The 25,960-nt window shown below is 36.9% G+C and overlaps 1 protein-coding gene across 1 annotated transcript; it reads right to left on the reverse strand.

Moving 5' to 3' along the window:
• Positions 1–1,635: 1,635 nt before the first annotated feature.
• On the reverse strand, positions 1,636–24,834 carry LOC133874743 (protein ENHANCED DOWNY MILDEW 2-like). The gene is made up of 19 exons (XM_062312620.1): positions 24,657–24,834; positions 23,380–23,811; positions 23,199–23,295; positions 22,602–22,655; positions 22,342–22,478; positions 20,283–20,382; positions 20,087–20,185; positions 18,588–18,835; positions 18,383–18,475; positions 17,756–18,304; positions 17,446–17,593; positions 17,228–17,329; positions 15,457–15,549; positions 7,923–7,964; positions 6,234–6,344; positions 3,919–3,990; positions 3,703–3,821; positions 3,474–3,537; positions 1,636–3,372 (listed from the first exon to the last, which is right to left on the reverse strand). The coding sequence occupies exons 2-19, from the start codon at positions 23,787–23,789 to the stop codon at positions 1,825–1,827; spliced, it is 4,086 nt and encodes a 1,361-aa protein (XP_062168604.1). The 5' UTR covers positions 23,790–23,811; positions 24,657–24,834; the 3' UTR covers positions 1,636–1,824.
• Positions 24,835–25,960: the final 1,126 nt, after the last annotated feature.

The raw sequence follows: 25,960 nt of genomic DNA on the forward strand, positions 1-25,960 counted from the left end.
TGGTGAAGACTGGGAGAAGATATCTGCTGAATTATGTTCAGAATGTCAAGAAAGTCATGGAAAATGGTGACTTGAGTTGAGAATACCCGAAAATGGTGAAATGCAGGAACAAATAGATGAAGACTTGCAAGAGTTGAAAAGTAAATGGGGTGAGGAGGCCGCTCACATACATTTGAAGGCTTAAAGCGATAGGTTTAAATGATTTTTTTTTTATTTAAATAAATTAAATAATATTTATTTTAATATTAATATTATAAATTTATTTAAAAAATATTTTTCTCACTTTTTGACAAGCAAAATTGTTGTTTATTGAAATTCTGTTCGAAATTTTTACTGCTCAATGCTCATCACAAAGTCCAAAAAAATCTCTACCCACATCGTAATTTAAGAATATTATTATTTTCATTCTCTCTATTATTTCCAAAGACTAGAACGTTTAAAGTTGAAAAATGAGTTTTATTTAAGAATGGTTTTAATATTATTTGATTCTCTTATTAATACTAGCATTTTTTATTTTTTTTTAACAATATTATCAATTTTTTAAGACTTATTTCAAGAATGGAATGTTAGAGAATTAAATGATATTAATGCATTTTAATTGGTTATTATGGGCTTTAATTAAAGAATATTGACTATAAATAAGCCTTCAAATTAGCATCCCTCAATTTTTAGCATCCCTCAATTTTATATGGTACAGCCAACATTGGTATTATGTATACTAATACAAGGTTGTTACCAAAGTATTGCCATTGCTAATGTATGAAAGAAATCACTAGTATGTAATCAAGCAATTCCGGGCTCACGTGCATTAGAAAACGTAGCTAATTTTTTGCAAAGTGGTGGCCAAGGGTTTTTTTTTTTTTTTTTTTTTTCTTTTCTTTTCTTTTCTTTTAGTTTTACTCTTTTTTAAAAAAATAAATAAAAATATAAGGGTATTCTTGTCTTATTAAAATAATTTTAATGTTATTTTATCTTTTTGCTAGTCTTAGAAAGGCATTGACAATTTTTTAGTAATTTGGAGGGAATAATGTCAATTGGACAGTAATTTGACAAGAGTATGCCTATTTAATAAATAACTAGGGTAATATAATTATTGACCTTTTTTTCTCATCATACTCTGAATCATTATGAAATTACACTTTTACCTTTAAAAAAAAAAAAAAAAAAAAAAAAAAAAAAAAAAAAAAACACAACGCTGGTGAAACAAGGGTGGTTTGGCCACCCCCTGTGGGTGGTCAAACCATCCTAAAAGCCATAGGGTTGCCAATCCCACTTGCCAAATTTGAGAGTTGCCAAACCACCCCCAAGGCCGTAGGGTGGTCACCCCATGGTCAAATCTAGGGGTGCCTAACTACGCCTAAGCCCTTGGAGGTGGTCGAACCTACCCCTTTGAGTAGACTAGGAATAGCTTATAGCTATGGGTGGTCAGCTACGCCTTTGGCTGGCTTGAGGGTGGTCAAACTATCCCCATAGCTATAGAGTAGTTCGGCAATAGATTCCTCAAAAGTTTCCTAAACCATTTGGCCTGTGAATGTCTTTTGGTAGTTTTTTTTTAAGATTTTCTTATATTTAGGAAAGGGAACCATATATAGGATATTTGCTGCTAATGCTCTTAGAAATATAAAAGACACGAGATAACGTAACAAACTTCACCAAATCACCTAATAAACACATCGAGACGCCCACATTTAAGAACAAAAGTGTCCACTTGAAGGACTCAAAGTGCACCAAGTGGTAGGTTGTTGCATGGCTGAACGCCTACCATTGTGTAGTTACGCAACAAATAATAATTCGCCTATGAAAACAAGGACATTCGCTGCATAACTACTCATTTAGCCAACCTGCTGAACTATGGCGTGAATAGGCATGGTGAGGACCAGGAGCAAAACCCATGGGGCTGCCTTGAAACTCAGGTTGGGATGCTCCACGATTATTAAAGCCATATCGGCTCATCATAGGCAACTCGGATCCATAAGTATACATCGGTCGTGTGTGGTTCAACTCATCCAATTGGGGTGCATACCGCTGCATTGCTGATGTATTCATTCTATAAGACAAGTCAGCTGCTGGACCTGGATGCCCGTAAGTAGATGGCATCGATCCCATCTGTGCATAACGAGGATCATGACCTACTAGATAATTACTTCTTGGCAGATTAGGATCATGTTGCCCATAAAGTCGAACATGTGACCTTATTTCTATGTTCCTCGTGAGCTCTTCTCCCTCAGTGATATATGGTCTGTAACTGAGACTATCAGAGTTGTCTCTCATGCGGCTTGTAAGCCGTTCCTCCAAGTCTCTAGCCCTATAATCAGAAACCGGACTAACACAAGTTAACTGTCTATGAGTCCCACTTGAGTAAAGCTCCTCGCTACGCCTGGTGTACTTTTTGCCCATATCATCGTACAGGCTGGCCTGGCTCCCACCATAAGCTGCTGCAAAATGCTGATGGCCATCCTCACCAATCTCAGCTTGTGAGTGCATCTCACGAAATTTGGATTGCGAACCTTCCAATGAGGAAGGGCCATCGACTACATTGGGTGGATAATGACGAGGCCTTCCACCATCCATCTTGTTCTCTGGTGATATCTTACCCATTCCTTTTCCGTGCCTTTTTTTGTCACGATTCCTCATCCTTACAGATGTCTCATTCGGCTGCTTCTTCCCAATCTCAGCTTGTGAAGGGATCTCGCGAGATTCGGATTGCAGACCTTCCAACGAGGAGAAACTGCCATCAATTACATTCGGTTGTTCTTCGCGATTCCGCTTTCTTCCAGATGTTTCATTGGGCTGGTTCTTCCCAATCTCTGCATGTGAAGGGATCTCGGATTGCGGACCTTCCAATGAGGAATTGCCATCAACTACACTGGGAAGAGAACGAGGCCTTCCACCATCAATTTTGTTCTCTGTTGATATCTCACCCATTCCTATTCCGTGCTTTTCTTTGTCATGCTTCCTCTTTCTTAGAGATGCCTCATTGGGCTGGTTCTTCGTGCGGCCCTTGCTCTCAAGGCTTCCTCTATCACTGTTGCTGCAAGGGGAGCTTTCTTTATGACATTCCGTGACAACTGCCCCACCTCTGAATTTTTCGGTTCTATCACTTTGAGTGGGAAGATCATCAATCAGCATGGAAATATCACCACAATGATCATGATCGTCTGTAGGATGATTGTGCATTATATCCTCATGATGGTTCTTTTCCATTTCAGATGATACTTCTGGTTGCTTGGAGAGGTGACCATGTTTTTGAGCTATGTCTTTGTGTTTGGCAGTAAAATCACGACGACTCCAAAGAGACAGTGGAGGTGTCCTCATATTCCACTGATCCATTTGTTTGTCATTCTCATCAACTGATCCGGGCAGATAAAACGACTGAAAAGGGAGATAAGAAGAAAAGCCACCATTAACATGCATTCTAGAAAGTATAACTCAGATTTGGCCAAAACAAAATTACCCCAAAGACTATACTCTACCTTTCCTGATAAAGATTGATCATCCTCCCAAACAAGATCATAAGGTGTTTTCTTTTGATCTAACCTGGTGAAAGGCAACACAATGTGAGAAACCAGATCATAAGGCAATTTCCTTTTATCTAACCTGACGAAAGGCAACAAATAACGAGGTAGTCTGTCAATATGCATTGTCTATGTGTGTGTGTGTGTGTGTGAGAGAGAGAGAGAGAGAGAGAGGACAAACCAGTACCTTTGTGTTTCTACTGGAACAATAAGAATAAGGAGCTTTGGTCTAAACTCAAGAGCCTTATCAATAAACTTATTTGCCAAACTTGCTCTTAGTCCAAAAGGAGGATTTAGCCCCATGATCTGGTCAAGAAGCATGAAAAAAGCAGTGAATCATTATATCCATTTCCTACATACCCTCATTAGGATATTTAAATGGAAACAAGCCATCATTTCTTACCAATTGTGATCCCATTTGTAACTCTTTTGGTTGGACAGTCATCCAATCCCTCTTCTCAAAATTAAAATCGTTCTGCCAAAGATTCATAATGCGACCAAATAAAAATATAAGCACATTGACAACTATGCACATAAGAGAAGAGAGAGATGACATCACATAGCAAAATCAAAAAAGAAAGGCAATAAACTACAAATTCATACTCTATCCTATTATTCATTCACCATAGCTTCCCTTCCAAACATCATTTTTCAGCCGGTATGGACAAAGCACCAAATATTAGATTCTAGAAAGTCCCTTTAAATTATTCAACTGCCACATTACTGGGGAAAAAATAAAAATAAATTAAAATTTTGATAGACATTAAACTTAAACATTATTGCGTATGACCTCCCTCCCTCTCCCTCTCCCTCCCCTCCTTAGGTGCCCAGGATATCTCTGTCTAAAGGTCATATACTTTAGCCTTTCCTAAAGCAAGAATTTTGGCTTTATAGTACGAGGGCATTAACATTTAGAAATACTACATCCCCAGTTGCAACCTCTCGCATTGAGCATGCAACTTAAACTATGTCTAAGCTTCACTTGGTCCACCCAACCCTAATTTACGAAGTCAAATCAAACTATATTTTAGCTCAGCTTGGTCCCGACATAGAGCCGATTTAAAGAAGTTCAAGCCAAATGGCTAAATCAATAACCATGACCAAAATTCGGCACAGGTTACTTAACCAAGACTTATTTCTAACTCTCTACACACGCATCAACTGCACACCTAAAATATTATGCACATTGACAAATATGCACACGCGGGGAGAGAGAGAGAGAGAGAGAGAGAGATGAAATCACATAGCAAAATCAAAAAAGAAAGGCAATAAACTACAAAGTCATACTCTATCCTATTATTCATTACATTCTATTCTATTAATCAACGAAGAGATCTGAGAATATTATGAACGCCCAAAATATGCACTGTGCACAAATAAAATCAACCACATGCTTGCACGGGAAATGATATTTGGGGGAAGTTTTACCATCCCCCAACTGGCTGTTTTGATTAAAAAAATACTTTTTTTATCAAAAAGTGACTTCTGATGTCACATCAGAAGTCACTTTTTAATAAAAAAGTATTTTTTTAATCAAAAGAGCCGGGCAGGGGATGGTAAAACGTCCCCTGCCAATCACAGCTCTGCTTGCACACCACCATATTCAAGTTCCACAGTAAACAGTATAAACAAGTTGCTCTGCCCAATGCCATACCTCGTCAAATGTTCAGATCCACAGTATAGCTAAAAACATCACACGTGTGTGTGTGTGTCTGTGCAGAGAGAGAGAGAGGCGTGAGGCACGGAGACAGCCTATAATTAAACAGTTTTGAGACGTTTGGTTCATTCATGGAGAAAAGAAAATAAGAGAATATCAAGAGATAATAACACAGCTGCTTATAAAAAAAAAAAAAAAGAGATAATAACACAGCTGTACATGTATGTGCAAGCGCACATTTTATGTATAGCATGTATAAATATTCTTTAAGTCGTTCACTTTAGTATGAACCAAATGAAATGATAACCATCCCTCAAATTTAAGGTTTTAGTTTGTAATATTCAATCCCTAAAGCCATGTTAATTTCAGGTTATAATTGTAATATTCAATTCGCAAGCCACGTTTGAGACTTTGCCTACATTGTTTAAAGACAAGGGTGACTCTGGGGTAATCAAAATGTTGTCAGGAAAGCATTAAGCAAATGGATTATTCTATAAATAAACAAGACAAGAACATTCCTGTAAAAGGAATGAAAGAAGGTGAAGAAATAAAAAGTATCTGTTCATACCATTGAAAAAGTCTAGGACTTCAAAAAAATCATAGGGCTGATAGAGCAATAGCAATAGCAAGCACCAAAATAGGGAGGTGGGGAACTACACAGAAGGAGAAGACAAAGCTGTGGTGACAGAGAAGATGAGAAGTATAAGTTGAGGGAATTTCTACTACACTTTATCCCATCTCCCTAGTACTCTGCAACCCCTAGTTTGCAAGTCCAGCATTTTTTTTATCAGAAGGGTTTTAAACACCTTTTTTCACCTTTCTTTGAAAACAAACGAAAATGAATTTGGGATAAAAAGTCTCTTTTGCACCACTTATAAATGTAGTGCAAATAGAAAAATGATCTTATACAGACACAGTTAAACATTTCAAAGCCCATGTCAAACTGTGCCAAAATGTGTCTGCCATGACAGGGGTTATCTCTATCGCGGTCATATTTGTAAGTCATCGAAAAGGAAGAATCTAGTTCATAATTGATCAGTATAAGAAAATGTGAAGATTACCTTAGCTTGAACAATATCATAGTTTTTGTATGAGCACTTCTTGCCCATCTCTTCTAGCTTTTTCTTCATCAGAATACTAAAATCATTAGCACCGCAACAGAAGTCCACTATCTGTTCAAGGGACTAATTTATAATCAGGAAAAAAGTGTTTTTTTCTTTTTCTCAAGAAAATACAACAACGCAAGCAATACAAATGACAACAAATCTCAACAACGCTAGATACAAGCTCTACTGTCCAAAAAAGATGGTGCTACCATGGCAAACCAAAGTACCGTTGGCAGGCAAAAAAGCTCTAGGGTTGCAAAACACACCAAGAAGAAATACCACGCCGCTTCACAAGGCATGGTCCCCAGCCGAGCCGATTGAGCTACCTCTTGGGACAAATATAGCCCTATATTGTTTTACCAATCTTCATAGTTTCAAAAGGAGGGAGATTTATGTGCCTCGGATTTTTTAATTTTTTATTATTATTTTTTAATTTTATGATATTGAACCCCTCCAAAGCAGAGTACACTACTCACTCCTGTCAGATAAATCTCAAACCTACGTAAAGCGCCCCTCCACACAGATCGGATAATACTCTAACTTCGCCGGCAGGCTAGCTCTAAGGAATTGTTTGCATTCAAGGGAATTCAAACCTTAGATCTCATGAGACTACCACAAAGACCAAGGTCCTTACCACTGGAGCCAACACCTTGAGGTTATATGTACCTCTGAAATTAAACCCACCAGCCTCCATCTTCACCTAGTAGTACCCAAGATAAATGCAACACAATAACCATAATTGGATTAAATAATAGATACATTGAAAACTTTCCTTCATTGGGTAGAGTTGAGCTCTAAAATTCCTGATTTAATAATTTCTTTCTTGCTTTTCATCTTATTTGCTATTTATTATAGAAATTCCAAGTAAAAATAATGTTCTATTTACATGTACGGTTACATCCAAAATTAATCCTACATGTATTCAATCCATTTAACCCTTTGCAAGAAATAATTTGGTTTATACTTTTTGCCGGTTTGTGAAATAGCAAATTACAACACCATCAGCCGTCTCTGTCACAAAATTCCAAATTGTATCTACATATACTTCTCCACACCCAAATAAACCATATTTCTGTAGGAAAATATGTTTCCTAGTTCGTAATGGGAGAATGCCTAATCAAATTTTTGTTACTACAAAACTTTTTTATTTTTATTTTTTTGTTACTACAAAACTCACAAAGAATTACACGAATACTTATCCATGCTAGAAACTATAATGACTGTTGTTTGTAAAAGGTGATACTCAGAACCTTAAAAATAACTATGAAACTTATCACCTCAATTTTCTGCTTCAGAAATGAATATGTTTCAGCTATCAAAGATATAATCAGGCTCTGGAGTGGTTTTCAATAAATGAAGTTAAAGCTTCTTGTACAACAAGGCTGAACATCTTGCTAACAAGACGTGTTTCTATTTTTAGCGTGCTCTCATAAAAGCCAACAAAGTAGCATATTCTTTAGCTAAGTTGACCAATAGGATGGACCAATTTCAAAACAATTCTAGGATATTTTTTTAATAAGATTCTTTGTTTAAATTACATCACAAATACCCAGAATATTTGAACCATCTTGCAGAATAAAATAATAGACATATTTTATGAAGATTCTAAGGAAGATGAAATAAACTAAGCACACAAATTCTTACCATGTCTGCATTTTGTACATACCAATGAAGCTTATCAACAATCTGCACATTCAAAATCATGATTTTAGCAACTCCAAGCCCCAAGGCCTTATGGAAGTAATTCTACTTGCTCAACATATATATATTCATAAAAAACAAATGCTCAACTTATATGCAGAAGAGGTAAAACATGCAAACATACTAAAATTGAAAGCAAAGTATATCTTTTGACATTAATTGAAATCAAGGAAGAAAATAAAGTGTCATGAAGCTAGGAAGCAAGCCAACATTTATTATTCATCAAAAAAAAGTAAGCTGACATTTACATTGACATGACCTTAATAACTAAGCCCAATTGCATGCAATTATGCACCCGTACACACTTCCACTGTCTCACAAAGATTATCCTCCCTTTCTCTTGCTCCCCCCAGTGTCTGTCCCTTTTTGTTGCTTCCCCAAACTACCCTCAGTCCAGCTCAAACCAGAAAGACAAGAGTCATTACATTTTAGCTCATCATTCTTTTTTCACCCTGAATTTTCTAAGCCATACAATAATGTGTTTTTTTTTTTTTAATGAATATAATTTATTAGAAAGAAAAGCTCATGTACACGAAAAGCATACAAGAGAAGCAACCACCCTATTGGGGTTGAAAATCTAGAAAGTTAACAAGATCTACAAGATTAGAGGAAGAGAAATTTGGAACAATAGTTACAGCCCAATCTAAAAGGGCACTCAAGAAGGAGGGTTTTAGTTGAAGCACATTAGACTCGTGGTCCTCAAAGAAACGTCGATTGCTTACTCTCCAAATGCTCCACATTAGTAAAGAAGGGATGACTTTCCATATGGCCTCTTTGGATTGTCCCTGCCCTTGTGTCTTCCAACATTGAAGTAGCTCTACGATACTGCTAGGCATGACCCACGAGACATGAATACCTTTAGAGCTCGCAAAGAAACCATGTGGGCTGCCATTGATCAAAATAGAGAAATGGACTGTGGAAATACAGGTGGATATCCATTTCCTCCATTTTGAACCAAAGCCAAGGCGCCCTAGAAGATAGGAGAGGAACTCCCAGTTGACATGGTCATAGGCTTTTTCCAAATCCATCTTGCAAAACACATCAGGAATTCCAAATTTCAGTCAACTGTCCAAACATTCATTGGTTATAAGAGCTAAATCTAGAATTTATCTCCCCCCTATAAAAGCATTTTGATTATTAGAAATGAGCGAACCCAGCACCTGTTTCATTCTAATGAACCTTAGCCAAAATCTTATAAACACTTCCCACCAAGCTAATTGGTATGAAATCCCTTACTTCAAACTGCCCAATCTTTTTAGGGACAAGGGCGATGAAAGCAGCATTTAGGCTCTTCTCGAACAAACCATGTTCATGAAAATTATGAAAAACACGAATAAGATCATCCTTCACTATCTCCCAACAAGATTGTAAAAAGGCAATAGTGAAATCATCCAGCCCCAGTGCTTTATCACCATCCATGCTATGCAACGCTTGATGGACTTCCTTTACTTGAAACGGCCACTCCAACCAATCCGCACAAGATTGGAAAAAGGTAATAGTGAATCCATCCAATCCCAATGTTTTATCACCATCCATACTATGCAACGCCTGATGGACTTCCTTAACTTGAAACGGCCTCTCCAACCAATCCGCTTCTCCAGCCTCTATGATCCCCTTGTATTATGATCCCCTGTGGGAGTTGGCAAGGCGGTGGAAAAAACTTGTATTATGATCCCCTTCTTTCAATAAACTCGCCCTTGATTTTTGCCTACAGCTAACTTCTTGCATAAGCACTACTTCAAATCTGCTTTCAACAAAGCCATTTTGACTATCTCCTCTTCTACAAGAGGTCTTTCCTCTTCTAGCAAATCAACGGACTGGATCTCCTCCAAAACGTACTTTTTCTCACCTCTACATTTCCAAAGACCCAGCATTTTAAATCAAGCTTCATTTGTTTAAGCTTATATGCCAAGACAAAACAAGGAGAATCGAGACAATGGTACGAGTTCCACCACTGTTTTACCAAGTCACCAAAGCCTTCCACTTTCAACCAACATATTCTCGAATTTAAAGTAGTGTGAGCCTCTATAACCATATCACCACTATCGAGTAGAATAGGAAAATTATCTGAGAAGTGTTAAGGAAGACGACGTTGAATCAAATCTGAAAAATGCTCTTCCCAATCTAAGGATACTAGGAATCTGTCAGTTCTTGACATAGAAGGCGGGTCTTGGTTATTGGACCAAGTAAAGGAACCTCCTACTAACGGAAGATCCATCAACCCCTTATTAGAAATAAATTATGAGAATTCCTTCATAGCGAAAGTTAACCGGGACAATATATCTTTTGTTCAGGAAGCAACATTAAAATCCCCTCAATGCAACAAGGAATTTCTCATCAAGGAAGAACTCCTCCCACAGGTAACACCTATTTGAACTCCACATTAAAGAAATAAACTTCCAAAAAAGCCAATTAAACATCTCTCTGATTTTTATTTCCCCTCTCTCAGTGGTGCATGAGGGTGCGTATCTTTAAGATTGTGGATTTTCCTCTGTGTTTAGCTTTGGAGGTTGGCCGCCTGGTTGCATGGGTGCCTAGGGTTGTTATTCCTTGTGGTTGTTGTAGTAGTAGCAGGGTTGGCTTTGTGAGGTCAAAACAAAGTGTAACTTTGGACACATGGGGAGGTTCTTCTTCGTTTAAGTGAAGTCCTTTGAGTTCATATTAAGCCATTGGGGAAAGCCATCGATTGAGAATTGTGGAACGTGGGAAGGGTTATTTATGTTCAATATTTTTGGAGAAAGAGGGAGTGGCATGGCTTCTCTCGACACTAGGTGAGGTAATGAAAGAGGAAGAGAACGTGAAGTTCATCAGAAAGTTTAGGGATTCTCATAAAGCTTTCCTGGGACTGAGAAGCAGTAATTCTCACGGGAGCTATCAAGCATTTGAGGAATACAGTGGCAGAGGGGCTACATTATTATCTCCGAGGGTAAGAACAAATGGGGCTGTTGAAGTTTTGTGGAGGTTCTACAATTTTTACTGGCTCCCTATTCCCAAAAAAAAAAAACCCAAGAGGTCAAGGTCGTCAACTTGTCTTCATCGGAGCTTCAAGAAGCACCGGGTTTTTGAACCTATGCGCAAGTGGTTAAAGATAAAGGCTATGAGACCACCATTAATGGAAAAGATACTAGTGGGACTTCTAGCAAAGATCAGAGCAGAGAACGATCGACTAGGGTGGTGCACCACGTCGATACCAAAGTACTTCAAGCAACCAACTATGCATCTGCTCCCTACGTGACAAGGAAGGCCGTTAGGGGCAGATTGGTGGGAGCGGTTCATTCCCCTGCGCAGAGGATGAGTAAAAACAAAAGAGTAAAACGATAGTACTCTAATAGCACTAGCAAAAGAGCACGTCTAATTATCAACGTGGACGTTAAAGAGAGACAACACGTCTATTGGGGAAACCTTCTAGAAAGGAAAAAGTTGGCATGGGTTCCATGCACTAATAGTGCTCCTAAAAGAGTTGGGCCAAGCTCTATAGGCCTTGCTGGAGTGTTGGGCCCAATAAAATCAACAAGTACCAAGCATTTTAAAGCCTTCTGGTGAAGATTGAACGATAGCATGTGTTCAACAAGCCTTATCTTCGTTTTGGTTTAACGCTTGGGATTTATATACCAAATCTCTCGAGGCCCTCGTCTTTGTGGGCTTTAACCTAAGTTCTTGTTCTGATGTGGGCCAAGGTGTTCGTCTCGAGTCGGAGCTCTCCCTCAGGTGGGCGACCCAGTAGAACCATTATTGGAACTACGGTTGTCTCCGAATCGATGCACTAAGTTTCGGTGGGACTCATGACGGTGTTGAAAAAATGGGCTAGGGTGGCTATTGAGGGGCAGAATATGCCGATAAGAGTGTCCATAGTATCGCCGTTGGATAGGGCTTCACCACCGGCAACGATGACCAAGTTTAGTCTTCTTTGAAGTAGCAATGGTTTACCCTGTAGCCAGTCAAGCCTCTAATCGGGAATGAGAACGATGGGTTTCTCCCAGTGGTTGAGGATTTTATTACTCAAGCGCTTATGGAGGTTTCTCCTATCCGAAGCATTTTCCCCACTCCTTTTAGCCAAAAATCTTTACGTTGCAAGGGGGCAGAGCATGGGTCATTAGTGAGGATGAGGGTTGATCAAGCAATTGGCCCTCCAATCTAGCAGTAGTGGTGTCCTACTGTACCAGAGAGGAAGTCATTTGTAGAGCCCCAAATACTCCCGCTATCACCCTATATCCTCACCCCCACAGGAAGGAGTTATTTTGCGCTCTGATCGTATATATATATATAATAGAGGAATCAATAAGAGAGGAGGCTAAAATCGTGACATATGGAACTATATTCTTTTAACATGTGTAATTTTAAGTTTGAAACATGCGTTTAGGAGAGTGAAACGTTCTGTTGTATTTAGTTATTTTCCCTCACCGATAAAACACTACAAATAAGACAGACTCCCACCGTGTGTGTACATCTTCCTCAAGCATACGGTTAAAGCCGCAGAACATTGAAATCAGTTAGAAAAAAGAAGGCAGCAATGACGAAGGACAATGGAGCCTAACATTCTAACATTCATTATATATCTCTGTCTCTTGGAAAGAAGGTTCTCAAATTCTCTCTATTATGACTACTACAATATTTTATGCAGAAATCTACTGCATATCGCAGATGAAAAAAAAAAATAGCAGGAGAAATAACAAAAGAAAAAAAATCCCACAATCAGAAAAATCACCAGCGTGTGGTTTGCGTGGTGCAGACGGCAACACAGAATGGCTATAGCCCGCCCCCCTACCCCTTAGGTCTGGCACAGGCTCACTATCCGACGACCTAACAGAAGCTGGGTTTTGAAACGACAGCCCTGCCGGTTTCGCCGGGAAAGCAATCTCCATCTTCTCACCCTTTAGCTCCGCCGTTATCGCCAGAGAATCCTTCACCAACTTCTCCATCTTCGACCCAGCATGCTTTGCCGTTGCCATTTTTGATGATATGGCCCTCTGATCATAAAAGCCCTTCGCTAGAGACGACGTCTGGGTCCGGGAATCCTCCTCCGTAAAGAAAAGAGCCGTCTTCTCTTTCGGCAGAGAGGTTCTCAAAACTTCAGCATAGCTCCTCCCCCTCTCAAGGTGTGACTTCGACTGTATCACAACCTTGCCTTAGAGATGCTCTGGATATCTACCCGCTAGCAGACAATTGAAAGCTAGACGAAGCTCCTCCCCAAAACACTTCCACCCCTCACCCGATTTTCCTTTAGGCACCAGAATAGAACCTTTCCTTCTCCTCCCCTCAAATTCTTCTAAGGTCAGAAAGTAACCATGTCTGTTCGCACATTGCTGCGCAAGAATTCGCGGAAAGCCCGAAACGGCTTGATTCCAAAACACTCTACAGTCAAGAACATTAACCAGGTCATGAAAAGACTTAAGCAACCAGGCAGCCTCATCTTTATCAATCAGAATGGACCTCTTCATTCCTTTCCGAAGTTCATGAATCCTAATGCCTGTGAAACCTCCTACTACCGACAAGCCAAACTCCTTAGATTCTATAGACCACCATCGTGACGAACTCATGCTATGTATTCCTTTCCAAATATTCTTATTTAGTGAAACATTGAGAGTGAAACGTGCGCTTAGTTTTCCTTTCCAAAACACTGGAACGATTTCAAAAGCATCATACTCTAAAGAATAGTGAGTTAAACAGTATCTTTTCGCTTTCAAATTGTTTAGTGTGTTTCCAAACACTGATCGTTTATTTGTTACAATATGATCTCGACAAGTGTCCTGTTTTTTAACAACACATCATATATGTTTCTTGCTTTCAATTTGTTTAGTATGTTTAGGTCTATTACAGTAAAAATTGTGTTTGTGAAAATGAGCGTAGTACAGATAAGTTTGATTTCGAAAGTATTGCAAATAAGAGGTTGTGTCACTGTTGCAGATATTCAAATTGTTGTGTTTCTGTTGCAGTTGCAGATCTTGATAAACCATGGCATTAACATTATCATTTGTTGGTTCACTTTTATTGGCTACATTCTGTTGACAAAAACACTGTCATATCAAGGACACGGTATTTCCAGAATATTTATTCTAGAATGGAAAGGACTGAACAAAGCAAGATTTGCACAAAATATCACTAAGAATGAAAGGTTCTGGTGAAGGACATATTCTAGAGACTTTACAGCTCAGCAAAGTCGGTTTACCCTACAAACCTTCCGGACGGCCAAAATCAGCGTCCGGACGCCAGCCTCAGAAAGTCAGAGTTCACCACCTGTTTGGACGGCCCATCGGACGTAAACCACCAAGAGCTCCTATTCGCAACCTGTCCGGACGGCCTAGCGGACGTGAACGACCGAGAGCACTTGTTTGCAAGGATGTCCAGACACAAAAGTGAAGACTGCAGACGAAGAAGCTTTTCCATGCAATTGTTCAAACGCTAGGTCAAGCCGTCCGGACGCCCTTCAGCAAAACATAGGGTTTGTTGTTGCCCGTCTGGATGTGCGATGACTTGTCTGGACGCCGCCAAGAAGAAATCCGAATTTGAGTAGAATTAGGATTTCTGAAGCCTATTTGAAGGGGCCTTCTAGGCATTGTTTTTTTAAGAATTCTAAATAGAATTCCAGTGTGCTAAGAGAATAGAGTTTAGGCAGAAATTGTTTTACGTACCATTTCTCTTAAAGTTATTTGTGTTGTAACCGTTCAACAGTTTGAAGTCTAACTAGAGAGGAGCTCTAGTTGGGTTAAAAGGAGAATGTATGGTCTTGAAAAAAATTTAGGAGTTTCGTATGAAGAGTTGAACCGGAGGTGGTAGAGTATTGAAGCTAGACGAAAGGGACTAAGGGTATCATTGGGATCTCTCAAAAAGGTAGCAGGTAGTAAGGATAAAGGAGTTAGGGTATCATCGGGATCTCCCAAAAAGGTAGCAGGCAATCTTGTTCATTGAATTATGATTTGAAGAAGAATCCTTCTAAAATCCGTCCCTCTCCTCAGTGTCGCGGTAAGGCTCTTTATCTTATTATGAATCTGAAGATGATTTCTTGGAATGTTTAGGGGCTTAATGATGCAGGGAAAAGGCTTAGAATAGTAACCTCCTAAGAAGTTGGAAGCTAGACATTGTATGTTTGCAAGAAACTAAGACAGAGCACATTTCAGTTGGTCTTGTCCGGGGCTTGAGGGGTGGCCTCTTCGCAGGGTGGTCGATTGTTTTAGCTATAGGAGCTTCAGGAGGTATTCTCTTATCGTGGGACAAATGCGCAGCTGACTGCATAGAAGAGGTGTTGGGCTCTTATTCCGTCACTTGTAAATTCAAAAAAAGTAAGCAAACACAACACGTTCCAACATGAGAAATACATCTACATGCTAGTGAGAATAGTCTTTTCTTTATATAGCAATAAAAATGGCAAAGTCTAAAGGGCATAAAAAAATAATTGCATAACAAATATTTATAATAGAAGAGGACTAAAGTATGATAAACTATTGAAAAAGCATCGAGGCAAAAAACAAAACAAGATTACCTCTTCAAGTTTCTCCACTTTCGTAAAATGGCGACCGTAAGACGTGTAACGATTACCATGAAGAAAAGGTGCAAGATAAACTTTGAGCTTTTGCTGCAAATATGAATCAATTTTTTTTTATAAGTAAGAAAATTTCATTAAAAAAGCGTAAGGCACCCCCTAAGTACACAGGAAGTATACACAGGAGCAACTCAGCTAGCCCACATGAAAAAACCATAAGAAACTACATACCCACAACACCCAAAACCCACATGAAACCCAAGATACAATAGAAACCCTCCAACAAACACCCAAGATACAAAGTAACCCCCATAATAAAATAAAACCCAATAGAACCCCCCATCCAACACCCAAGATACAAAATAATCTCCCATAATACAATAAAACCCAAGATTCAAAAGAAACCCCCCATCAAACACCCAAGATACAAAAGAACCCCCCATGATACAATAAAACCCAAGATACAAAGTACCCCCCCATGAATCAATAAAGCCACAATGATTATAAGAGAAGACATTCTTTTAATATAAACCATCACGTGTAAATATAAGCAGTCCAACAAGTATATCAAATGTTACAAAAACATATATGCCAAAAGAAAAACATACATGCGGGCAAAACAAGCTTTCAATTATATGCCCAGGAGCAAAGGAAAGCGGCACCACTAGTGAACCACTTTTGCCATCAAAATTTGGAGAAAATCGTATAATTCAGTAAATGTTTAAGAATCATTTTCATTCTTGAATTTTACATAAACTATTGGATCAAGTGAGAACAATATATATATACACTTGATTTCTGTATCACTCATATAATTAGAACAACTTCAAATGATGAAAACCACTAAAAAAAAAATTGTTGAAAAAAACCACCTACACAACAAAGGCCACAGATTCAAAATCATGTCAAAAAGAAATAGCCAAAGTAGAATATAAAGTAATGGAGCCCAAAGTAGAATGCAAAAAGATTTGGTCTCAAACCTGATGCACATGCACAACTAATACAAAGTAATGGAGCAAACAGAAGGAGCCAAAGTGAGACTTTTTAAACCAAGGTGCTAAAGTCAACAATGCAAGAAATGGATAATCAACCCTCTTTTATAATCTTCAGATAAAAGGACGCATCTCTGTTAAAATTATCGTCAATTACATGTCCTACTAATATATAAAAGAAAGAAAGAAAGAAATAAAAAAACTATCAATGCAGAACTATGAAAAATTATCACCTAATACAACATGCACCACCATCGACCCCAGAATCACTAGGCATGACACTAGTCTGCAGCTTGGTGAAGTGATCCCACATACACCCCAAAACATACAAAAAAGAATTGAAGTCTGAAAATGAAAAAGGAAAGCAGAAAAATCAAGTTTTATAACAATAATAACTTGATTTGCATAGAAAGGGAAGTGTAGACCCATATACAGACAAAATATACAAAAGAACACTGGTTTAAAGCCACAAAATGCCCTAAAATCCAAAATGTCTGTTTCTATTTAATTGTTTATAAAAGAACATATTAGGCACAAACATCTTCTGCGTCTTTCATAGTGCATCCTTATAAGTACTAGAAATACGCTACTTAAGAACATCAAGTCTACGAAAACAGATATATTAGGAACAGGGCCCAACAAATTTATAGATATGAACGTAAATGAAAACAGAACATCAAAACAAATGGTGCTTCCTCCATCACTAGCTTGAGATGACCAATTAAATATAATCCATAGAACTGACGGATTCTAGGACAAAAGGAAGTATAGGCAACCACCTTCCACTTGAATATCTGGTCCAGAACCTCAGGTTCGCAGACAGCTTCTGCATCTTCACAACTGCAGCCATCTTCAAGTTTCCCTAAGGCGGCTCGAACTGCCTTCATGCATACAGAAGAGAAAGTACAAAAACTCATGTTTTTTTTCTTTTTTTGAAAAGAGAAAACTATAGATAACACCATCTACAGCTGTAAGAACACTTCAATTGGATTTGTACCTCCACTGAACCCTCCAACTTCCCCATAGTAATGTTCTTGTCGAGATTATTTCTTGACGAGTAAGCATAAGTACAGGGAAGTTTGTGCTTTTTTTTGACCTCTTCTAAAGTTATTGATGATGAAGCATCTTTCATCAAATCCAATAATCTACATTGCAAGAAATATATCTGAGATAAGTACATCATTTAATATACAAATCAAAACTTCAAAATTGATGGCCTGCGACCATGATAATTCCCTTCTAATATTAATTATATAAACTAAAATAAAAGACTCAAGAATTCAAAAGTAGAAATGAAAAAGGTTCACCTCCTCTCTGTATTAGCATCTAATGGAGGCAGTGCACTGCCTAGCTTCTTTGTGGCTGCCTTCACTGCCAGAGTCCTATTAACTTTACCATCAGGTATATCCTGCTTCGTGGACTTAACTTGTCCAGACCTCTTCATTAAGTCATATTGATATAACTTGTCGCCAAGCGTAGATTTGTTTTCATCCTCCATCGAGACAGACTTCCCATTTTCATTCAAAAGCTTTCTTGACCCATCATTTAATTTCACTTTCCATAAGATATCTGATTGACATAACAATTTCTCACTTTTGGTATTTCCCGCCTTCACAAGTGAGGATGGCTTCTGATTCTTTTTAGCTACTTTCATAGCAATTCTTCTCCGGAAGGAGTCATCTAAGGCAAGATTTTTCTTCTTTGACAGATCTTTCTCTTTGTTTCCAAATGAACCTGAAGCTTGTTTTTTCTTTTCTTCCATGGTTGCCTTCTTTTTTTCAACTGTAGTCTTAACACCAGGGAATTTTATGTGGTCTCTTATTGGAGTTTTGAGGTCTTCATCAATCTCATGTTTTCTGGTCAATAGACAAAATAATCAAGTACTGCCAACAAACTGAAAGGGGTAAAAAAGGCAGCTCATTTGAACCACTTACAAGCAGTATATTAGTATGCGGTTGTAGCCTAATAGGCCCTCCCAAGCCCTTTGTATTATATCTTCATCCTCTAATTCTTCAAATGCAATCTCCCTGATAGAAGCAACTCAAGCATCAAGCATCTAGAGATACTAATAAAAGAGCATGTTCTCATAACTGTGAATCCAAAAAGAAAAAAGAAAAAGCGACAACAATTAAGGAGTACCTTGGCAAGCATTTCCTGTGGTATGACTTGGGACAGCGCCTACATACAGCAAACTGCAATTGAGGATCCTTGCTCTTCTCTCCTTGTTTACAAACACAACACTTATGAATTGGGCACGTAAAAGATTCCCCTGCAGCAATCTTTTTCTCAAGCTCTTCTATAGCAACTTCATTCCCCTGATGGAGCAATTTCGCCACACAACGCGGATGGTAAAAATAGCCACAGGTTGCGCTAACACATTGAAAGACCTATGCAATTGATAGAAACTTTAGAGCCAAAGGATTGCATTTCCAAATAAATAACGGTAGAGAAATCTGGAAGAACATTCACTGAAATCTGTCAAGATGGACATTGAACTTCCACCAGGTTAAAAGAAGATATGACTGCAGCAATCATTGGCAATTAAACAATCTGAAGAATACACAAAGGGATTGATATGTTGATACCCCAATGAAAAAAATAAAAATGGAATTTAAACCGAAGCCTAAGAAACCATTTAAAAAAGAAAAAAAAAATCATGAATTGTAGTTCCCTGAGCCTGCACCAGTAGAGATGTAAAACAAAAACCTGGAAATTGGAGGAGTAAACAGAACAATGCTTTCTAAATAAAATTACAGGACGAACTGCAAAACTAAAAAAGAAGCAAAAGAGAGTTGCACTCGGGGGTGGGGGGAGTAACAGATCAGAGTTCTTAAGTAAGAAGGAAAGCGATTTACTTAGTGAACTAATTATAAACCAAATGAGAAGTGGAGATTTCAAAGCTGGAGGGAAAATGCTTTGATTGTGAGGTAGGAGAGAAGGGTATTAAACCAGAATACAACTTAGCCTGCAAGGTTCCTATTTACTACATAAATGATGAAAACAAATGCATCTATTTTCCTGGTAAAGTCCGATATATACTTCAAAAATTAGACTAATGTACCTTATACAAGCCATACCAAAGAAGAAGAAGAAGAAGAAAAGCAAGCTCATTAACTCAAAGATATACATAAAAAAAAAAAAAAAAAAAAAAAAAATCAAGATGTCACATCAAACTTCTTTTTTTTTTTTTTATGCCAGGGGGGAGCAAAAGCAAGCCCATTAGATTATATAATATGACAACAAAACAGAATCTCCAGATATCAGTAGGTTCCTTTCTTCACATGTTGCACAACTAACCGCAAAATCTGAAACAAAATACAGAAATATCTTGCCTCCTGGAACAGTAGGAAAGTACAAGAAGCTAAAAATTCGGGTCTGAAATTGATCTCTTCTCATTACATACAATATATATATATATATATATATATATATATATATATATATATATATATATATATATATATATATATATATATATATATATAAAAGACTCACCACAACAAATTAAGTGACACTTCATAAAGCTATGGCAGGAAATAATATGGAATGACCATTTTGGAGGGGAAAACAAAAATAAACAAACAAACGAACAAACCAATGGAAACAATAGTTCAATTTCTTCTATGCTTAAATCATACCTCAGCACCCGAAAACTTATCAGAAGAGCCCAACTTCCCACAAGCAAAGCACTGATGCCGTTTATATTCACAATTTTTACAGATGAAGGTCGGCAATTCCTATGAAGTTAAAAGGAAAAAAAAGTAAATTTTGATGCTAAAAAGATACAAAGAAGTAGAATAGGGATTTCAAAGTAAATATGAAGCAGTAGCATACATCTACTTCTTCCTTCTGCGAAAAGCCAAGAGAGACACAATCAGATTCTGCACCAGCCTCTACAGTTCCATGAAACGACCTCATGCACCTTCCTTCACAACTGCATAAGAATACAGATAAAATTACACCATAAACTCACACATGAAATTAATCATCAAAAGAATGCAGAGTCCACTAAACAGCAGACCATAAATAAGGACCTTCTGGAGGTCCCCAAATAATAGGTGTATCAAAACAAGTTGTACTCGGGTTGCGCCTTTTGCGCTTTCTAATGATATTTTGTTTACTCGTTACTTATCAAAAAATATTTTGTTCACTTGTTAAAAAAAAAATATATTCCACACATTAATTGTAAGCAACACATAATCAAAAAATGCAGATTGAGAACCTAATCTCAGTATATTCTCTTGTAAACCTGCTCAAACCTGCTGGTTTAAAGGCATCCAAAAATATTTATTCAATCACAGTAGCCAATACCAATCAAACTCTTTTTTTTTTTTTTGATAAGTAATCAGTCTTATTAAAAGCGTAAGGCGGCCCTAACTAGCCAATACCAATCAAACTCTAAAATCCACTAATTGAAAAATGCTATCCTTGTTCTACAAAATTACACACCAAATCACAACAAAAATTTTCTGTCTAGGGTTCCCATTTATAGCACTTGGCCGTAGTTATTAAATTGCATACACTATAGTGGGTTAATAATAATATCAATAACAATATTGTTGGGCAATGATGATGATGATAAAAAATAATAAAAGCACGTAATGGGATCTTCATGGAGGGTAGTGGAGGCAAAATATGGAAAGAATTGGTATTCAATAGTGTCCAACTAGGGTAAGGAGAGCGCATGATGGGAGTGTGGACGTACATTAAAAGTGGTAGGAAGATGTTATTGAAATATCAGACACAATGTTGGGCAAAGGAGTCGTGTCCGCTTTTGACAATATTTATGTTGTCGGCAGGTTCAATTAAAGCTCCTTTTCCTAAAGTATTTGTCATTGCAGTTGATAGAGGTGCAATTTCAAGCAGAGAGTGTGCACACAGGAAAAAACTTCAATGGTTTTCTAGATTCACATGGGCATTGCAGGATTGAGAGCTTGAAGTTCTAGATTTTTTTAATTTTTATTTTTTTGACTCAGTTTTAGCAGTGCAATCAGAGGTAGGGGAATGCATAGGATGGAATGGACAACGTCTAAAAATAATTTAGATTTGAGGTCTTATTATCAGGCTTTGCAAGGAGACTTAGTGGTGGACCTTTCATAGCAAACTATTAATCAGCGAAAGGTTCCAGTAAATGTAGCTTTTTTCACTTAGATGGTGACACAAAGTAAAATCTTAACAATAGATAATCTAAAGAAGCACAAGATAATCATTGTTGATAAGTGTTGTATGTGCAAAACAAGAGAAGACAGTTAGTTACCTCATTCTATATCGTGCTATTGCTAAGGAGCTTTGGTCGTAATTTTTATATTCACTTGGGATTTGATTTGTTGGGTTATGCCCATTCAGTGAGGGAGCTTTTTGCGTGTTGGAGAGGTGGCTTCAACAGGCATCAAAGTGATAACATATGGAATGTTGCATCTTTCATAATTGATATGAAGTATTAGGAGTGAGAGAAATGTTAGGACTTTTGATGAAACTGAAATAGAGGGTCTTGCTTCTTCCTCCGTTTCGGACTTTTTAGATCTTTGAAACTTTAGATCATTGTCTTCTTTTTTTCATTTTGCATAACCCTTGTATATTTCCCGTAAACTATGTCCATACATTCTTATTTTTTAAATAGAATCTTATTAATTATCAAAAAATAATACAATTTTTTAGAAGTAAAAAAAAAAAAAAAAAAAAAAAAAATTTTATTATTTTTTTATAATTAAAAAAATTGTATCCTAATTAAATACAATTAGGAAACTAAAAACAAAAATAGTTTGATGATGACATCAAGATGTAGAATTAAGCAAATCTCAAATTACAGTCTATCGTAAGAGACTAGATGATATACAAAGAAATACAGTTATATAAGATTAAGTACCAGATAACCAACTAAAAAAGTACATACCACACAATATCACCACCATTATCACAAAATGCACAAACAGAATCCTCATTTTCATTGGACTCGTCTTCTTCTTCATCTAAAATATCATCATCCATCTCATCAACTATAAATCCAGACATTGATGTGGTTGGAACAGCCTGAAACACCAATAAGTTCATTGGCTTCAAAATAAATTTAGACAAATATAAAAGAGAAAGAAAAAGAAGTTACAGAGAAAAATGGAACAAAGAAAAAGGTGAACAGACAAGCAGGAGTATAACCTCATCAGATTGTTTCCTCTTCCCGGGCTTCTCCTCGAGAAATGTGCATAAAAACTGTTCAAATCATAAACTTTTATTATCATGCAGAAACATAATGATCCTCTCCTCCTAGAGGATAACAAGACGTAAGACATACTTTTAAACAGAAAAGCTTGGAGTTTAAGCAAAAATTGACTCAAGAAGATAATATATCCTCCAATACAAGAAAGTAATGAAGCAGAAAGATCATATTAAAAACTAAGAGATAGTAAATTTCAGGTAAAAGAAAAACAAGTAACAAAAATCAAAGAAAAAAGTAAAGATAGGGTAAGTTAGAAATACTAGTGATAGGCACGGAATAATTTAGCAGTAGTATCCAAAAACTAACCCCAACCAAATCCATTTCAAGAACACTTCTCTTCGCACCTTATTCGCTTAGCCATAAACAGAAAGTTCAGAAAAATAAATAAATCCTCCAACAAGATTCCCAAAGCCCACGCCGGCATGTTTTATGCCAAAAATTATCATAACATGCAAGATTTACATGTGTCAAAGACATTCTAACACTTCTCAACTTCTTGTCACAATTAACAAGACAAGGAAGAAAGCTATACAAACCTTGGACTTCGCTAAGGTATCATCCCTTTTAATAGCTTCACTAATTAAAGGCAAGTGGTCCACCAGATCATTCTGAGAAGGTCTGACCTCATACAAGCTTCAAATTGAATTAAATGTCAATTTTTGAACTAAGAAGACAAACAGAAGGAAAGTCGATAAGGCTTAGAAGTTTGAAAAATACCTGAATACTTTAGAAAAGTGATCCCACAAAGTTTTCCCAGATGTTTCCGGATATTTCTTCAAGAAATGAAGACATTGCACTGTTATCAGGATGGTCCTAATTGTATCCTCAAAGCTCTTCCTTGGCTTCTGAAGCTTGATCCAATTATTTTCCTTGGTGAGCACTGATATCTCGGGAATCAGATTCGAAAGATCAAACCTCCATGCAATCACATGCTTATATATTTTTTGAAGCCCATTGTCAGCAGTTCCATGCAGGAATATCTGTTCTTTCTTGCGCTCTGGACTCTCACCTTCTCTCCATTGGATTGGCAAAACAGAAAATGAAATGGGTTCATCGTTGTCGTCTTCAAAATAGTAATTTGAAACGCATTGTGGCAGGCCCTCCGCCTCATCATCGGATGATGCCATAACCTTCTTTCAGTCACCCTTGCTTTACAACCCAAGCAAGACATTCAAAGAAGAAATGGAGTAAATAAAACATTAAAAACATGCTACAGGGTGCGTTAATGCAACCTATAAGAATCAAATTCACTAATCTATATGCTTCTTAGTTCTTTTCTTTGTTAGGAACTTGGTCTTTCTTCAAAAAATTTATGAATATAAAAATGAAATGATCGAAAATTCAATCGGCACATATTCATTATCAGGAAACCTTAAGTGCCTATTCCAAGTGATGTGTTGCTACCACAAATTTTCACGACATGCTCAGTTTTGTCGCTATAAAGTGCAAATATATCTTAAAGTTTCAAGTTAGTACATTACTTGTGGGTATAAAATTTCCGTTTAAACGTCCTAAGATACTTTCTTTGTTCCTTAATTTTTTTTTTCCCCCCTTTCTTCCAAACTAAACAGAATTTACGTATTATTTATCTGTTCCTAAAAGCTCAGAAATTCATCGTTTACCTATGGTCGCCGAGAGAACTGTTAAGAGAGAATAGTAATTAATTTCTATATCTATCTCGTTCAATGTAACATTGAATGCGTATCGCAACGCAAAATCCCCGTTTGGTTTCCGAGACAAACAAAAATAGAAAAAAGAAAGCAAAAGCAATTGAAACACCAGACGAGAAAACCAAAACAATTTACCTGGGTTGCGCTTTGCATTTAATGATATTTCGATTACTTAAAAAAAAAAAAAAACATTTTCCTCAATTTGAGCCTAGGAAGTACCTATGCCCTGCGCTTTTCAGAAACCAAACAACTAGGGTTTCCACAAACAGAAAATGACTTACCAAAAAGCTTCAAAATGTAAGGAATACAATGAATAACGTTTACCTGATCAGAGCCACCGCCAAAGAAACCCCTGAGTTTGAGCCCTTGGTTCTTGATTTGCGAAATTTTTATATAGCTGAGAATGTATTTGCTGCGATTTTTCGTTTTTTTGGTTGAGTGTGTATTCCGCAACCCTGGACTCGCAAGCACGTAATAATATTTTCTCTAGAACCGGAAACACCAGACCAGTCTAGATCACGGATTCTCGATTGTCAGTTCGGTTGTAAATTAACGTAGTTCGTTACTGTTGTGGGACCCGTCAAATTACAACCCTAACTCGTTATCAAATTTGAGTAACGGCAATTATGGAGTGTTTGGCAACAAACAACATATTCTCTTTCTTTATTTTTACTTTTTTTTTTCTTTAAATAATCAATTTCAAAATATTTTAATTCATTTTACTTTTTATATTATATTGATAATTTTTTATTACTATGCAGATAAAAAAAATATATTACAATACAACTATTTAGATAAATTTTTTTTTTCTTTATATCACATCAATCATTTTTTACTACTACTCAAAAAAAAAATCAACTAAACAATAGTTATCAAATTTGGGTCGACTTTGTAATAACTGTCATATATCAATTCTTGAAGCTTAAAACTTTACTCTTTTTGTATATTATAAAGATAGGTAGTTAGTGATTATTAACTACATTCACGTAATAAACTGCCTTATGCAATTAATAGTTTTTGCCTACCAATGCAATTAGTGATTATTAGTAATTAATAACCATCTCATCCCACATGGAACTATGGTTCCTCTTGTAAGGGCTGCAAGGGGAAAAGTTGACCGTTTGATAAAGAGAGAAGATAGTCATGATCATGTGTAGTTAATTTCAAAACACTAATGGAGCGTTTGGATGTGTAATCTTTTATTATATTTAGGAATTTTAAAAGATTTATTCATTTTGTTGCACTAAGCGAAGGGAATCCAAATAAAAAATTAAAAAAAAAAAAAAAAAAAAAAAACAACGAATTTCCTTCCGAGGTTCTAACCCCTTTTGCTGAGGATGTAGATTCCCTTTCCCTTAACCTTGAGAATATTTTATTTCTTTTAAAAGACAAAAATGCGTGTATCCCATATGTTTTTATTAATAATATGTTAAACCTTAATCTTGAATGCTTAATAAACTCTCCCATTCCATCGTATTAATGATTACACAAGAAAAGTTTGACTATGTAATAATTTTGTCATGGTTATTTTTTTTAATGGTGTTTTTTTTTTTTTTTTTTTTTTGGATTTGATTGTGACAATTTGTAAAATTTGTATACAAAAGTGAGTAATTATTTTATTCCAGAAA

Source organism: Alnus glutinosa, chromosome 8 (genome assembly GCF_958979055.1).
Source record: "Alnus glutinosa chromosome 8, dhAlnGlut1.1, whole genome shotgun sequence".
Lineage (NCBI taxonomy): Eukaryota > Viridiplantae > Streptophyta > Magnoliopsida > Fagales > Betulaceae > Alnus > Alnus glutinosa.

What these genes read in the sequence shown, in the direction of transcription:
- LOC133874743 (XM_062312620.1), bottom strand. Translation starts at nt 23,789, where the DNA reads ATGGCATCATCCGATGATGAGGCGGAGGGCCTGCCACAATGCGTTTCA. An exon ending in AGAGGAAACAATCTGATGAG is followed by an intron (nt 22,479 to 22,601) that starts GTTATACTCCTG and finishes TTGGTGTTTCAG; the next exon opens with GCTGTTCCAACCACATCAAT. An exon ending in CACAGGAAATGCTTGCCAAG is followed by an intron (nt 18,476 to 18,587) that starts GTACTCCTTAAT and finishes TGCTTCTATCAG; the next exon opens with GGAGATTGCATTTGAAGAAT.